The sequence below is a fragment of the Cyrtonyx montezumae genome, unplaced genomic scaffold (assembly GCF_038088225.1).
Source record: "Cyrtonyx montezumae isolate F1298 unplaced genomic scaffold, pur_monq_1.0 scaffold_78, whole genome shotgun sequence".
NCBI classification, from domain to species: domain Eukaryota; kingdom Metazoa; phylum Chordata; class Aves; order Galliformes; family Odontophoridae; genus Cyrtonyx; species Cyrtonyx montezumae.
In genome coordinates, this window is record NW_027072087.1 from 247,738 (window position 1) to 264,951 (window position 17,214).

The window sequence follows — 17,214 nt, forward strand, 5'->3', positions numbered from 1 at the left end:
AAAAAGAATTCTCCCCCATATGAATGTTAATGTTAAAATATAAATATTGAATGCAAACTATAATTTCCTAATTGAAAGAGCAGGAAGCAGGAGTAATGGAACAAGATTTTAAGAGCAACTTAAATAACTGTTAAAAATAAATCACCACCACCATAGCTTTAACTCATTTTTTTCCTTTTAAAACCAGTACTAAGAGACATTAAGATTTACAAGTACTAACTTTTCTATGTGTAAAAAATTCTGCTCAAGTCAAAGATCTGTATCTTGAATAAGAGCCATGGACAATTCCAAACACCATGTTATATTTTATAGCTTCCTAACAATACATAGAATTCCCTTGATCAACACTAATAACTCCCTTTTAATGGGAAAAACAATTGGTGCTATAGATTCTCCAAGTAATAGAACTTAGCAACCTAAATTGCAGGAAATGAAAAGTGAACTCTATGAAATCGTTTACCTTAAATGTTTTAAGCAGCCTACTATTTTACAAACTTCTGAGTTATATGCAATTCATAGCTGAATCCATCATCTACCAATATAAACTGAAGTCAAATTAGACAAATACAGGAAATACTGCACTTGAAAAAGTCAACATTCCATTTAAATTCAAATATTCTTTACCAGAGGTTTCAAAGGACAGTTCAAGAAACCTTAAAGAAAATTATATATAACAATTCAAAGTAAAGTTTCCTTAAAGTCTCTTAGAAAGGTAGCTTATGTCATTAAAAGTATTACTAATCAAATTTAGTACTACTTAGCAAATTTGGACTGATGACCTCCAGAGGTCCCTTCCAACCTAACCTATTTCATGATTTTGTGAAAATCTGTAGGCTCTTATTTTCCATTATACTTTGGAGAACATGCAAACAAAACTAATTGATGTAGTATCTGTGGTGCGGGAGGCAAAGGGACAAGGCTGAACTCTTCTCAGCAGTGTGTGGCAATAGGACGAGGGGACATGGCCACAAACTGAAGCATAGGAAGTTCCGCACAAACTTGCGTAAGAACTCCTTCCTGGTGCAGTGACGGAGCACTGGAGCTGCACGCAGAGGTGGTGGATCTCCTTCTCTGGAGATGTTCCAGGCCCACCTGGACGCCTACCTGTGCAACCTGGGCTGGGAGCTGCTTTGGCAGGGGGTTGTATCCATTTTCTATTGTATTCCTTCATGCAATATAACATTTTATTTCCTTTTGAAAGACAGTATCCAAAAGTTCATATCGTTACTGTAGGTGCTTTTCTTTTTTGGCTCCCTATTTTTATCTGCCAGTTCATATGACAATTCACCTACTTTAATTTGGTTCTGCAGGAGTAATAATTTTTTTTCATAAAAGAAAAATGCAAAAAATTATTTTAATGGACTGCTAAAACAGCTTCCTCTGATGTTCCTAGCATTCAAAGATACCAGGAATTCTTGAAATATTTTTCCATTATTCTTTAATCATCACAGATGTAGACGTTATTACTCCCCATCCTTTATCTGTGAAAAATTCTAGCCACAACAATATTCTCAAAAGGCAAAAAGAAGTTAAGTCGCAAGCACGAGTATTTTTTTCTGTATGTATATAGACATTATAACAAAGTGGAAGTCATTCTGGTTGGCTTAAGAAAGGAGCTGTGTAAGTCCAAGAAACAAAATGCATGCAGGATTTACTGTTGTTGAAAGGAAAGTTCTGAGATGCATCAGCATTATTCTGAAACAAGGACACAGTGCTATCCATATAACTTCACCTGACGTAGACGTTTATTTGATGTCCCTGGACTGTTTTTTCTTAAACTGCAAAACATTTGCAGAGCTTTCATCCAATCCTAAGAGAGAAAGGCAAGAAAAAGTGTAAATGTTAGACTCATCATCTTGCAGTAGAACAGACGAAAAAATAAATTATCTGAAGTTCTTTAGATTGAAAAGAATCAACTTGTATGCAATTCAAAGCATGAAAATTTAAATATTAAAGCAAAATTCATCTTTACTCAGTTAAACAAAAAGCATTTGCCAACCTGATTTTTTCTTTTAGAAACATCAAGCCTTTCTAATACAGTGTGACCTTTAACAATTTTCCAATTAATGATATTGCATTAAATTAAAAACAATATATAAAATTAAGTCAGACCTGGTTGTTTCTGGAAAAAAAAAAAAGACAGACTATTCTGATCATTCTCTCCTCCATTTCTATATCACAAGCGTATTTTACTGCACACGCTTCAAACAAAAAAAACCAAAGCAGCATTAACAGAAACACTGAAAACAATAACCAACACCCTCATTCTCTCTGCTCACAAATGCAGAAAGCAGAGTGGATATTTTGGAAAGTAAAAGACAGGCTATAGCTTCATTCTCACATTTTATCCCCAACCACAATTTTTTAAAGTTTTTATAAAGCATGAAATTTAGGCTTTGACTAACATTCATAATGGTGTAGCTTCACTATCTACTATTTGCCTACAAAGTACCATTTAATAGCATCATTAAAGAATAAGAGAGATTTTCAGTCTTATCCTTTACATTACTGTCATGGTTTTATAATTTTTGTTATCAGTATTGTACATCATAACATCATGTAGAGCACTGGGAGTTAAAGAGTTAATGCTCTAGTTCCATGGATTGTCAGTAGTTTCCAGGTATCTGGTTCTCAGAAGAGAACTACAAATTCCAGTAGACTTTCACTGTTCCCTTTTTGGTTTTCCATTCAGAGGGAAAGATAAAACTGGTTGTGAGTCATGAGACTGACTCTTCTTTTTCTGTTCCTCACTGAGGTGAGTGCTCCCTAGCCATCTCACCTTCAGCATTACAGTACACTTTCTCTCTCATTTTATTTATTAGCTTCAGTTCCAATTCTACTGTATTATATTAACTTGCATTCTCCTATCATATTTAGTAAATTAGTCCATTTCACTACCTTTCCCCCTTCCCCTTAATTTCAGAGTGTGGGTCCATGGGTCCCTCCTGCCCCATTTAGTCATGGAACTGGGCCAAACTGGCCCAGAACCATGTCAATTACCTTCCAGATTTTAAAAGTACAGGTACGTTCTATATGGGAACTATTCTCAGGTAAACCACTTTGTGAGAGATGTTTCAGCTTTCAAAAGCTTTCACGGAAAAACCCGAACAAATAGAAGTACCTAACTTTGCATGCAACATCAGGGCCTGAGACTATCAATTAATGGTCAGAACAAATAACTGTAAAATAATAAACAGATTTTGATCGCTGGACATACCTGCATGAAGAATGCAACTGTCTCAAAGGGGGAAACGAATCCTAGCACAGGAGCTAGCTGGACTCATTGAGAGAGCTTTAAACTAGCTGTGACGGGGGAAGGGGATAAAACAGGGCTCACCAGTAAAGAGCCTAAGGAGGCTGTGCTGGAGAAAGGGGCGAGGCAGATATCTCAGCTGAAGTGCATCTATACCAATGCACGCAGCGTGGGCAATAAACAAGAAGAGCTTGAAGCCATTGTGAGGCAGGCTAACTATGACCTTGTGGCTATTTCAGAAACATGGTGGGACCTCTCCCATGACTGGAGTACTGGGATTGATGGCTACAAGCTCTTCAGAAGGGATAGACAGGGAAGAAATGGTGGTGGCATAGCTCTCTATATCAAAGAGTGTTTTGATGTTGAAGAGCTTGAGGTTGGAAATGATAAGTAGAGTCCCTATGGATAAGGATCAGGGGGATGGTCTTTAGGGGTGACATCGTGGTGGGGGTCTGTTATAGACCACCTAGTCAGGATGAAGAGATAGATGAGGTATTCTACAAGCAACTAGTAGATGTTGCACGATGGCCAGCACTCGTTCTCATGGGGGACTTCAACTTCCCTGACATATGCTGGAAATACAATGCTGCGCAGAGGAAGCAGTCCATGAGATTTCTAGAATGTGTGGGTGATTGCTCCCTGACACAGCTGGTACAAGAGCCCACCAGGGGAGATGCCTTGCTAGACCTGCTCTTCACTAACAGGGAAGGACCAGTAGGAGATGTGAAGGTTGGAGATTGTCTTGGCCAGAGTGACCATGAAATGGTGGAGTTTGCTATTCTGGGTGACGTCAAGAGGGTGACTAGCAAAACTGCTACCTTGGACTTCCGGAGGGCAGACTTTGACCTGTTCAGGACGCTTGTTGCAAGGGTCCCTTGGGACTTGCTCCTGAGGGGTAAAGGGGTCCAGGAAGCCTGGATGCTCCTCAAGATGGAAATCTTAAAGGCACAGGAGCAGGCTGTCCCTGAGTCCCTACACCCCCTGTGATCCAAGCAGAGACAGTCAGAGACCTGCTCCTCCATCTGAACTGCCACAAGTCCATGGGACCAGATGGGATCCACCCAAGGGTGCTGAGGGAGCTGGCAGAGGTGATTGCCGAGCCACTTTCTGCCATCTGTCAGCATTCCTGGTTATCTGGAGAGGTCCCACAAGATTGGAGGCTTGCCGATGTGACTCCCATCTACAAGAAAGGCCGTAAGGAAGACCCGGGGAACTACAGGCCTGTCAGCCTGACCTCGATATCAGGGAAAGTTATGGAGCAGATGATCTTGAGGGAGATCACACGGCACGTCCATGGCAACAAGGGGATCAGACCCAGCCAGCACGGGTTCACCAGGGGCAGGTCGTGCTTGTCCAACCTCATCTCCTTCTACGACTGGGTGACCAGACAGGTAGATGAGGGAAAGGCTGTTGATATAGTCTACCTGGACTTCAGCAAGGCCTTCGACACGGTCTCCCACAGTATTCTCCTGAGGAAACTGGCAGCCCATGGTGTGGACAGCTTCACTCTTCTCTGGGTGGAGAACTGGCTGGAGGGCCGTGCCCAGAGGGTAGTGGTTAATGGAGTTAAGTCCAGCTGGTGTCCCGTTACGAGTGGTGTCCCCCAAGGGTCGGTATTGGGGCCCATCTTGTTTAATATCTTTATTGATTACCTAGATGAGGGAATTGAGTGTACCCTCAGTAAGTTTGCAGATTACACCAAGTTGGGAGGATGTGTCAATCTGCCTGAGGGTAGGGAGGCCCTTCAGAGGGATTTGGATAGGCTGAACAGCTGGGCTGAGCTCAATGGGATGAGGTTCAATAAGACCAAGTGCCGGGTCCTGCACTTTGGCCACAACAACCCCATGCAATGCTAAAGGCTTGGGGCAGAATGGCTTGAAGAATGTAGAGAGGAAAAGGACCTGGGGGTGTTGGTTGATGCTCGGCTTAACATGAGCCGGCAGTGTGCCCAGGTGGCCAAGAAGGCCAACAGCATCCTGGCCTGTATTAGAAATAGTGTAGCCAGCAGGAGCAGGGAGGTGATCATCCCCCTGTACTCAGCTCTGGTGCGGCCGCACCTCGAGTACTGTGTTCAGTTTTGGGCCCCTCACTACAAGAAGGACATTGAGGCCCTGGAGCGTGTTCAGAGAAGGGCAACAAAACTGGTGAGGGGTCTGGAGCACAAGTCTTATGAGGAGCAGCAGAGGGAGCTGGGATTGTTTAGTCTGGAGAAGAGGAGGCTCAGAGGAGACCTTATTGCACTCTACCACTTCCTGAAGGGGGGTTGTGGTGAGGAGGGGGTGGGCCTCTTCTCCCTGATAAATAATGACAGGACGAGAGGGAATGGCCACAAGTTGCGCCGGGGAAGATTTAGATTAGACCTGAGGAAACATTTTTTCTCTGACAGAGTGTTCAGGCACTGGAATGGCCTGCCTAGGGAGGTGGGTGAGGCACCGTCCCTAGCGCTGTTCAAGAAGCGTTTAGATGAGGTGCTAAGGGATTTGATTTAGTAGTTGGGTAGGGATAGTGATAGGAGGATGGTTGGACTAGATGATCTTGTAGGTTCATAGGTTCATAAGGTTGGAAAGGACCTATCAGCATTTTTGTTCACATGAAGAAGTGCTCTTGAAGGAAAAGTCCAACTTACCATGTTTGGATTTATAACATGGAAGAGTTTTGGAGAAGAAACTTTTATTTGGACTGAATGACTAATGGTAACTAATGAGATTACAGTCCATGAGACCAGACTAGAACTAGTGCTAACTTGTGCTGGATTCTCAGCAGCAACAGTTTACCTTATGGATCTGCTACTATTGCACAGTAATATTTGTTAATGTAGACATGACCACAATCTGTGGTATGTTTGCTTTCTATTACAGAAGGGTAATATTATTGAACATTAAAAGAAAATGATATTTAAAAAAATAATATTTATCATCAAAAGTTCTTACCTGTGTTTGTTCTGGAGTTTCTCCTGCAAAGTAAAAGATGTAATGTTCCTCACTGAAGTGCTGAACTACTATCTGAAAACAGTTTGGCCTAAAAAAATAGTAAAAAAGAAACCAAACACCGTAAGGTTTATTAATCTTATAGTATTAACAAATGCCTCCATTTCTTGATCTCTGCCAAAACCAAGTTCACACTGAACTAATACATTTATGCTGTTTCACTGTAAGGAACACTGAACATAGCATAGTTTTAAACTCCCCAATTTAGTTTTATATTATCTATCAACAGAAGAATCAACAGAAGAACAAATATTTTTTGGAATTGAGAAAATCCTTGATCTTATCAATTTTTTGTTCGATAGGATAAAAACCTTCAATAGAGTTGCTTCATAACTTTTTTTAAGGCCTGTAATATGAAATGTGGAACAATATTAGCAAATTACAATGCAAGAACCCGAATCATTATTACATCATATAACACACAAGAAAATCTTAAGACTAAATTCTAAAATTTCTTACTGGAATTTATGAACAGTTGCTAGTAATCAAGTTTCCATGGCTTAACAAATTACCATTAATCAGTTAAATCTGTCTACATATTCTCTTGCAATCTATACCAACTATGGAATAAAACAGTATGAACCAAGAGTTACATGCTTTCTTTTCACAATGAGCACAAGCTTAAAAATTAAAAAACAACCAACAACAAAAAAATAAAAAAAAACATTAAAAAAACAACCAACCAAAAATACATTAGTAAGTCAACTTGTTCATTAGTGACATATTTTCTGCATATCATACATCTCAAACTAGCAGTTAACTGCCCTATTGCCATGTACAGTAATTAAAAGTCATTGTCCTACCTGCCAAATAAACTGTCATGTACTCCATAGACTGAACATACACTAAGATCTATTAATCCTTTAGGTTTTGTGGCTCGTTTTTCACTTTCAAAATAAATAAGCTGAGAATCATTTCCCTCCAATATAAAATACAAGTTCTTCCATCTCTTCCCTTTACCTATAGAAAAGGCAGTAGGAAGTTACAATATAGTTTTAAAGAAAGTGTGAATTTTGTAAACAAAGAAAAATGAGGGCAGAAAAAACAGAACAACATGCAGTTATTCATGCTTATGCAATAGTATCAGTTTGCACATTCAATTGCTTGCAACATCTAGCTAAAAACCAAACTCTCTTCACATATTCAGGAATATTTATAAATTATTCTCTAAATATTTTCACTGAACTCAACAGGATTAAGCAAGTGCACACAAGCTACCCAGAAAACTCTTTCATATCAATGAGATTGTCTGTACAGTTTGCAAATAACATGTGATGCTGTAAGTGATCCAATTTATTACATCTTTTTTAAATTAAGAAATAGATTTCCTTTGACATGAGAGAATTATTCTTAAACTCTTACCAACTGATCAGCATAACAGATTGCATCACAATATTGTAAAACCATATGATAAATAACAGAAATGGGAATATGATATACACAAACTTGGATCAGAAACATGCCCAAAACACATCTATATCTAAGGATTTGGCCAGTTCTACATTTCTGACAAAAACAACAAAAAAAAAAAATAGCCCAGAGTATCTTCAAAGTATCTTTTAGATAAACATTCAGCATTAATTTTCAGCTTGATCATTACAGAACCCCTACATTCTTCCATAAACAAGCACTACTACTCACTGTTTTGGGAAACCAACTTTAACATCTAGTTAGTATCATAGAATCATATAATGGCCTGGGTTGAAAGGGACCATAATGATCACCTAGTTTCAACCCCCCTGTCATGTGCAGGGCCGCCAACCACTAGAGCAGGCTGCCCAGCACCACATCCAGCCTTGCCTTGAATGCCTTCATGGATGGGGGATCCACAGTCTCACTGGGCAACCTGTTCCAATGTGTCACCACCCTCCGAGTGAAATACTTCCTCCTAACATCCAACCTAAATCTCCCCTGTCTTAGTTTAAAGCCATTCCTCCTTGTCCCATCATTATCAACCCATGTAAACAGTTGTTCCCCCTCCTGTTTATATGCTCCCTCCAAGAACTGGGAGGCCGCAATGAGGTCTTCCCAGAGCTCTCCAAGCTCAACAAGCTGTTCCCTCAACCTTTCTTCATAAGAGAGATACTCCAGATTTCTGATAATCTTAGTGGCCCTCCTCTGGACCCATTTCAAGAGCTCTGCATCTTTCTTGTGCTGGGGGCTGCAGACCTGGATGCAGTACTCCAGATGGGGCCTCACAAGAGCTGAATAGAGGGGGATAATCCCCTCCCTCTCCCTGCTGGCCAGCCCTTTTTTAATGCAGCCCAGAACACAGTTGGCCCTCTGGGCTGCAAGCATGCGCTGCCGGCTCATGTCCAGCTTCTCATCCACCAGGACCCCCAAGTCCTTCTCCTCTGGGCTGCTCTCAAGGAGATCTTCCCCCAGTTTGTAGAAATACCTGGGGTTGCCCTGACCCAAGTGCAGCACCCTGCACTCGGCTTTATTGAACCTCATTAGGTTAATATATACTTCACTAGAAGGAAGAGTGTTTTTATTAAATGTCTGTCCTATATGCACATAGGTATATCTCTGTGTCACGTTGTTGTCCGTGACAGTGACCCAAGGGAAACCGAGGAGGGGAGAGAAAAAGAAACTGCGTCAGTGGCCGCGCGGCCGCCCGAGCAGAGCCGCGCTCCGGGAGGGGGAGGGGGAAACGGCGGGAAGAGATGGGTCTACAAGAAAACAACGGCACGATCTGAGAAGGTACGGTAACTTTACTAAATCTAATAAAATTGAACAATTGAAAGAGAGATAAAAATTTCCAACCCAAAAGCTGTGAGCTTACGCTAAGGAGGACCTGCAGGGGAAGCACACGTGCTGAACCTCCACGGCAGCCCAGAGCAACGCGCCCAGACCGAGCGCCGCCTGCATCCGGTGCGGAGCTCCGCCCCTCCCCTCTGCTGCTCCCACAGCATTAACTCCTTCACTGCTGCGTGATGCTCTGATGTGGAATACCGGCATCAAAACCACAACACCACAACACTCTGCACACCAACTTAGTACTCCTGCATGCACATTTGAAGTATCTCAATATCCCTTTCCGCTAATTTTTTTTAAGCTGATTCCTCAATTCTACCACATCACTCTATATCTTCTCACAGAAACTGCACTCTCAAGAGGTGCTTTCCTTCCTTTATTCAGAGGACCAAGTTTTTATTTCTTTTGAATGCATCTTTTATATTTGATTGCATTTAAATACTTGCCTTCTTTCTCACTTTTGTTTTCTATCCAGATCAATATCTGAAACTTATTGTTTTAGTTTAGTATTGTATACCAGAATACACAATTTAAACATGTTACCTAACTTGGAATAACAAGAATTAAAACAGCTCTGGTCTCCAATGAATGCACTGATTTACATTAATGTAGTTCTCTAATTCATAAATATAAGCTGATAGCATATTTAAACAATTCACATATTTAATATGAATAAATTTTATAAAAGTGCACTTCATTTAATGAGTAGGAATATGACCTTTGATAAAGGGTAAAGTTTTTATTCTACTTTCTATATTTTTTGAACAAGAACTGTCAATTTACATACTTATACTGCATGTTAATTTATGTATTATGCCTTTCTATTAATGAATTTAAGGAAAAAAACTTTTCAAGACATTCTATAACCATATGCTCCCTTCAATTTTGCCTTCACTAGTACCAGTGCTACACAAAACATGCATCCAGATCTGCACATTATTTTTAGAAAAACATTTTATAGAATCAAACTCACTTTTTTTTAGAAGACAACCTTTTTTGACAATATTTTTATAAAAAGCATCCTTTGTTTTGCGACGAACTGTATTGTAGATTTCTTTTCCATCCACTGTATTATTAAGCACTTGTTCTTGATGCTGGTAAATAAGGAAGAAATAAACAGTTTATTTTTTAAAGCACAGGAATCACTGTAACAAAAATGAATCTGCAACCAAAAATCTTATTGAATGCTACCAATTCTTTATTATTGTTCTGTCATGTTTTAACAAACCAGAATAATTTAATACAATATCTTTGACAGAAATGTAACATGACTATTGTGGAATGATTAGATCAGAATTACAATTTAAGAAAAATAAGGTTTAAATACAAATCAATGTATACAAAGTTACACCTGTATGTATTTAACATTAAGTAGAACATAGCATTTTGCACAGTGATTTATATAAAATGTAAACAAGTCTTTATAGGTTATCTAACTTCTAGCTATCTTCTATCAAAACTTTTGGGAATGAGTAATTAAGGATGAACTCTGAAGCAACAAGAATGCTGCAGATTAAAATTGAATGATTTATGCAAGATGTTTTGCAGTATGTCACTACTCTTATTTACATTCATGTCTTAAATGAGTAGCATTTAAATAGAAAACAATAGGAGAAAGCAGAAACATAGGATAGTTAGAATAGTCAAAAGCCAAGTTAAGCTTGACCTTACCAAATCAGCTGATCAGCAAAAGATCTTTACCCATAAGAAAACATGAGAAGTAAGACCATCAAGCAATGAGAACAATACTGAGATGAAGTGATATATGCCCTGGCTTCATACTAAATACTTTCCTCCTCCACTCCCCTCCATCTCTAAGAATAATGGTTTTGAACAACATAAATGCAAGATGTAAAAACACTTCAGTAATAGGAATTACATGTATCAAAATGAAAACAATATCTAAACTTTTACGAACTCAAGATAACCTCCATAACTACAAAAGAAACAATGCGCACACACACGAAACAATGCGCACACACACGAAACAATGCGCAAAACAACAGATTTAGTGACAAATGTTTTAAAGTACATTTCAAGTTAGACACAGGAAGTCTATTAGATTGAACTGAATAGCGTGCAAGACTTATGAAGTTTTTTCTCTCCATAACAGATCAACAGTATGTGAGAGAATACAACCAAATGTACTTACACCACCATTTCCTCACATATGTCTCTATCACATTACAGAGCATGAATTAATAGTAGCCAACAACTGGGAAGCACTGATGACAAGACAGTCAGCAATACAGAATAAGGCATATGTATAGTAATACAACATAAAAGTTGTACTTGGTGATACTTATCATTATAAAACAAATATTATAAACATGGCTACAATAAGAAAGATAATATTTTAGGATATGTCTGCTAAGAATTCCCACAGAAAAAGGCATTCTGAGCTGTTCTAGTCCATCACATTCGAGAAACATGAACTTGCACTAGAATTTATGTTATTAGGGCAACTACAGGAACATTATGAAGATATATATGCTCAGCTTAGTCAGCATAGGCAGAATACAAGAAATGCCCGTGTATTAATGTAATAGATACAAGTGTTCCAGAACGTGCCCTGCAATCCCTGCTTTTCTTCACATAAGTTTCTCTGGGGGAAGAAAGATGCCAGACACAGAAGAATGGAGGGCAGACAATTCCCTGTCCCCAACACTCACAGCATGGCTCATAGACCACAGTTGGGAGCACAAAGCAGAGCACTTGCACCTCAGAGCACAGACAAAGCTTACCATTATTTTCTGTTGACTATAAACCAACCTTAGATGAGTGAACGCATGCAAGGATAAAATGAAATAAGCTCAAAACTTCAGAAGGTGACAATGCTGTTTAACTGTCATCAATACCTCTGCTGTAATTAATTTCTTATACTATAAATAGTTGCTGATGATTAAGTCAGTGTCTTCAACAACAAAGGCTTGGAGATGAAATTTTACCTGCATTGGAACAGGATCTTTAAGGTAATAACCTTCAACAATCTGTTCTTTCTTATAATGTTCAATGATCTCAGCAATACTGTTCAAATAAGAAAAAAAAATTATAAGTTAAAATGGTTAGTTTTTCCTCTGGATGAGAATTTGCTTTTCTATACAATTGTTGTTTCATCACAAATTTATAATAAAAATAAAGTGTAAAACATCATAATCATGTTTGCATCAATGACAATTTACTAATAGATCAAAATAAAGAAAAATCACAGTACTGTATTCATTAATTTTAAACTCTGCAGAACATTTTCAATCAGTTATTGAAAATGCCAATCAAGTACACTACCTTTTCCACATTTGAGTAACACATGCACATTGCCAGCTCTCAAAAAGACTGAAAATAGCTACTTTATTGGCAATAATTTCCAAAGTCCTAGAGTAAACTAGGGAAAGGAAATGGGAGATACTTCAAAATTAGCAAAGCAGATTATTTCAAGAACAGAAGTGGGGAAGTAGAAAAGTTTTTTTCAAACACAAATTATACTTCAAAAATCACTGCTAAAATAGCTATTCAGTTAGTAGCACTCCTCTGCAGGAAAGCTTGCATTCTAATTACCAAAATCAGATTGAAATAGAATAATGAAAAATCAGAAGAGAAATACTGACAGATGAAAGCTAAAATTCAATGCATCCTTGAGTTGCTCTGCCTTATTTTTGTAGTTATTGAAAATTACACTGTAATAAAGAAGGGGAATGTTAATGTCAATATGGATGAAACATTCATAAATAAAATATAAACAGGAAAATAAAGAGATAAGTAATTAAGAGTGGAACAAATCTATACTAAATGCATTTTCTCACTTATATATATATACAAAGAGGTTGCTCTGAAAATAATGTCTATTTATTCCCATGTAAATTGCAACAGATACAAAGAACACAATAATACTGAAATAAAGCAAATTTTCAGTAACAAAAAGCTATTTTTCAACATAGTCACCACCATTAGCTATGCATTTTCACCATCTATGAACAAAAGCCTGCATGCTGCACTCATAAAAGCCTACATAGCCATCTAGAACATGCTTTATCTTTCACATTGCTGTCACCACTGCTGAAATGCACCATCCACTGTTTGGTCTCCATAAACACTCAACAGTGTATGGGAACTGCTGAATCACAGCCTGAACCACTGATTGGTCACCTGAGATGAACACCAAGTCAGCCATGGTGGCACAGGTGAAGGTGATATACCTGTGTGAGTGGAAGGGGTGGAGCCTGGTTCCACCTCTCCCAAACCCCATTTAAGGGCTGACCACCACCAGGGAAGTTCATAAGGTTGGAAAGGACCTATAAGATCATCTAGTCCAACCATCCTCCTATCACTATCTCTACCCAACTACTAAATTAAGTCCTTTAGCATCTCATCTAAACGCTTCTTGAACAGCGCCAGGGATGGTGCATCAACCACCTCCCTAGGCAGGCCATTCCAGTGCCTGACCACTCTTTCAGAAAAGAAATGCTTCCTGAGGTCTAATCTAAATCTTCCCCGGCGCAACTTGTGGCCATTCCCTCTTGTCCTGTCATTACTTATCAGGGAGAAGAGGCCTACCCCCTCCTCACCACAACCCCCCTTCAGGAAGTGGTAGAGTGCAATAAGGTCTCCTCTGAGCCTCCTCTTCTCCAGACTGAACAATCCCAGCTCCCTCAGCCGCTCCTCATAAGACTTGTGCTCCAGACCCCTCACCAGTTTTGTTGCCCTTCTCTGAACACGCTCCAGGGCCTCAATGTCCTTCTTGTAGTGAGGGGCCCCAAACTGAACACAGTACTCGAGGTGCGGCCGTACCAGAGCTGAGTACAGGGGAATGATCACCTCCCTGCTCCTGCTGGCTACACTATTTCTAATACAGGCCAGGATGCTGTTGGCCTTCTTGGCCACCTGTGCACACTGCCGGCTCATGTTGAGCCGAGCATCAACCAACACCCCCAGGTCCTTTTCCTCTCTCCATTCTTCAAGCCATTCTGCCCCAAGCCTATAGCATTGCATGGGGTTATTGTGGCCAAAGTGCAGGACCTGGCACTTGGTCTTATTGAACCTCATCCCATTGAGCTCAGCCCAGCTGTTCAGCCTATCTCTGAAGGGCCTCCCTACCCTCAGGCAGTTTGACACATCCTCCCAGCTTTGTGTCATCTGCAAACTTACTGAGCATACACTCAATTCCCTCGTCTAGGTCATCAATAAAGATATTAAACAAGATGGGCCCCAAAACTGACCCTTGGGGGACACCACTCGTTACAGGACGCCAGCTGGACTTAACTCCATTAACCACTACCCTCTGGGCACGGCCCTCCAGCCAGTTCTCCACCCAGAGAAGAGTGAACCTGTCCACACCACGGGCTGCCAGTTTCCTTAGGAGAATACTGTGGGAGACCGTGTCAAAGGCCTTGCTGAAGTCCAGGTAGACTACATCAACAGCCTTTCCCTAATCTACCTGTCTGGTCACCCAGTCATAGAAGGAGATGAGGTTGGACAAGCACGACCTGCCCCTGGTGAACCCGTGCTGGCTGGGTCTGATCCCTTTATTACCATGCACGTGTCGTGTGATCTCCCTCAAGATCATCTGTTCCATAACTTTCCCTGATACCGAGGTCAGGCTGACAGGCCTGTAGTTCCCCGGGTCTTCCTTACGGCCTTTCTTGTAGATGGGAGTCACATCGGCAAAGGATCTCTTATTGGAGATCCCTCCCATGTGGAGTCCCCTGTGAGTCTTGTCATTCTAAAGGTGAGAAAGGTGAGCCATCTTCTCTTTTGTATTAATTGTGTATTATCTATGTAGAACTACTCAAAATATATAATCATCTATACTATTTCTTTGTGAAGTACTATCCTTGGGAGTTATTTACCTCACACTTGGCGAGCCAGGTAGACCTAGTGATAATAATTCATACTTACCCTACATGTCCTTTATTTGGAATATGCTTAAAGGGGCCAGGGGGGAGAACGTTACCCCCCTAGAACAGGCAATCCCTGGTCTAATTCCAGGGTTCATGGGGTCACCCTACTATGGGTTGGCATCCATTATTGAGAAATGGGGACCCCTGCGGGTTCCAGGGACTGCCTCTCCCTCCCCATTGTATTTGACTGACTATTTTCTCAGATTAGAGAAGGATATATTCATTACCAAGGAGTGGTGGCTAGCTGTCTCTGCAGTAGCCTGGCCTTTAGTAATGGCCATACTTAAAAATACATACTTAAAAGCCTGGCCTAAATGTCCCCACAAGACAAATACAGAGTATATCGGTAGAGGACATCCAAAAATCAGAGGAGGCAGACTTAGATATGACAGGAAAAAAGATCTCTAAGGCAGATCTCGAAACTCCATCTATGATGGACCCATTCGAGATTTGACCTATTATAACTCAAAAAACAAAGAAGACACAAGATAGACCAGCAGGGGTGCCTCCTGACCAATGGCCCCCTGCTGAAACCTGCCTCCATGTGACCGCTTGTCCGTATACAGCTAATGAGTTGATGGACCTAGTACAACGGTTCCACCAAAAACCAAGGGAAAGCATATCATCATGGCTCCTAAGGTTATGGGATGCAGGAGCTGAAAGTGTTTTAGTGAATGGGATAGAGATGTCAAAATTAGCGTCCATAACAATAAACCCGGCCTTGAGGCAAAGGTTATATGCAGCCGTCCACTACAATGATGAAAAAACATTCTATTATAGATTGGTTGATGGCGGCATGCGGCCTAACAAAACCGATATTCCTCTCAACACCCGTTTGTAGTCCTCTATGGAGGACCTCCAGACCTACATCAGAGAACTAGGTATGAGGGAGGCTCTGTATGCAGATACATTTGAATGCCCCGATACAGAGAAATTTACAGCGGGCATGAGAGATCTGATACTGCAGCAGGCCCCCTCCCAACTATATGGGATGTTAGTTTCCATACTAAATCCGTTGGTGGCATCAGAGGCCATCGTACAGCAGGCAGCCCAGTTGGTGGCAGATTTAGGAGAAATGTAGCACATAAGAACCAAGCGCTACGTCCGCATAGTGGAAGAAGCTGAGGCCTTCCCCATTAAAACTAGAAATCCTGCTCCACGGGTACCCCAATCAGGCCCCGTACGGGTATCCCAGAAGACTATGTTCAGCAACCTCATACGGGCTGGGGTTGCGTTTACCAAAATTGGTGGGCAACCCAACCATGTTTTGTTGCAGCTGTGGAAACAGCTTAAAAATGATCAAAAATTTCAGAGTGCTCCCAGAAAATCAGGAGTACGAATTATACAAGAAACACCAACAACAACCTGGAATCTGGCTGGCTTTATAATGCCAAACAGAAGGAAAAAACATCCACAGGTGTTGTGGGCTACAGTGCCTGAGCCACCTGTGGCAAAAGATTTGGATCTGGCAAAGTTCATGGATTAACAGAAAACACTGGTCTCCATAGGGCCTCCAGATGTGATCAGAGGCCCTATGTAGAATTAACAATATTCTGGTCTAGGACAAATGTGCAGAAGGTGGTGGCTCTAGTGGATACCGGCGCAGAAATGTCAATTATATGGAGACCCAACAAAATTTAAGGGTAATAGAGTGATGATTGGTGGGTTTGGGGGACAGATCATTCCAGTCACCCAAACATGGTTGAAATTGGGGGTTGGGTGTCTCCCGCCCTGGGCGTATAAGGTGTCAATTGCCACAATTCCAGAATATATCCTGGGCATAGACATTCTATGGGGTCTGGCTCTCCAGACGACTGTGGGAGTGCTCAGACTACAGCAGAGGTACATTAGTATCCGGGCAATACAGACAATATTGAGGGGCCATGCGAAACATGAGCCCATTTGTTTGCCGAAACCACGCCGGATTACTAATGTAAGACAGTATTGACTCCCGGGGGGGCAAGAAGAAATATCAAAGACAGTGCAGGAATTAGAGAAAGTAGGTATTATTAGACCTGCACACAGCCCATATAATTCCCCCATATGGCCAGTACGGAAGTCGGATGGAACATGGAGAATGACGGTGGATTATAGGGAACTGAATAAGGTCACGCCGCCCATCCATGTGGCTGTACCCAATATTGCCTCCTTAATGGACACTCTTAGTAGGGAAATTAAAACCTACCATTGTGTCCTGGATTTAGCGAATGCGTTTTTTAGCATAGCTATTGCTAAAGAATCACAAGATCAATTTGCATTTACATGGGGAGGCAGGCAGTGGACCTTTCAGGTCTTGCCACAGGGGTACGTGCACTCACCAACA

At 40.9% G+C, this 17,214-nt stretch overlaps 1 protein-coding gene across 1 annotated transcript in view; it reads right to left on the reverse strand.

Moving 5' to 3' along the window:
• Positions 1-17,214, reverse strand: part of LOC136058308 (ras GTPase-activating protein 1-like) — a 146,457-nt gene that overhangs the window by 76,168 nt on the left and 53,075 nt on the right. The window contains exons 9-13 of the mRNA XM_065751641.1: positions 11,946-12,024; positions 9,971-10,091; positions 7,044-7,200; positions 6,184-6,271; positions 1,733-1,810 (exon numbers count right to left, since the gene is read on the reverse strand). Of these exons, the coding sequence (XP_065607713.1) occupies positions 1,733-1,810; positions 6,184-6,271; positions 7,044-7,200; positions 9,971-10,091; positions 11,946-12,024 (523 nt within the window). The remainder of the gene's footprint in view (positions 1-1,732; positions 1,811-6,183; positions 6,272-7,043; positions 7,201-9,970; positions 10,092-11,945; positions 12,025-17,214) is intronic.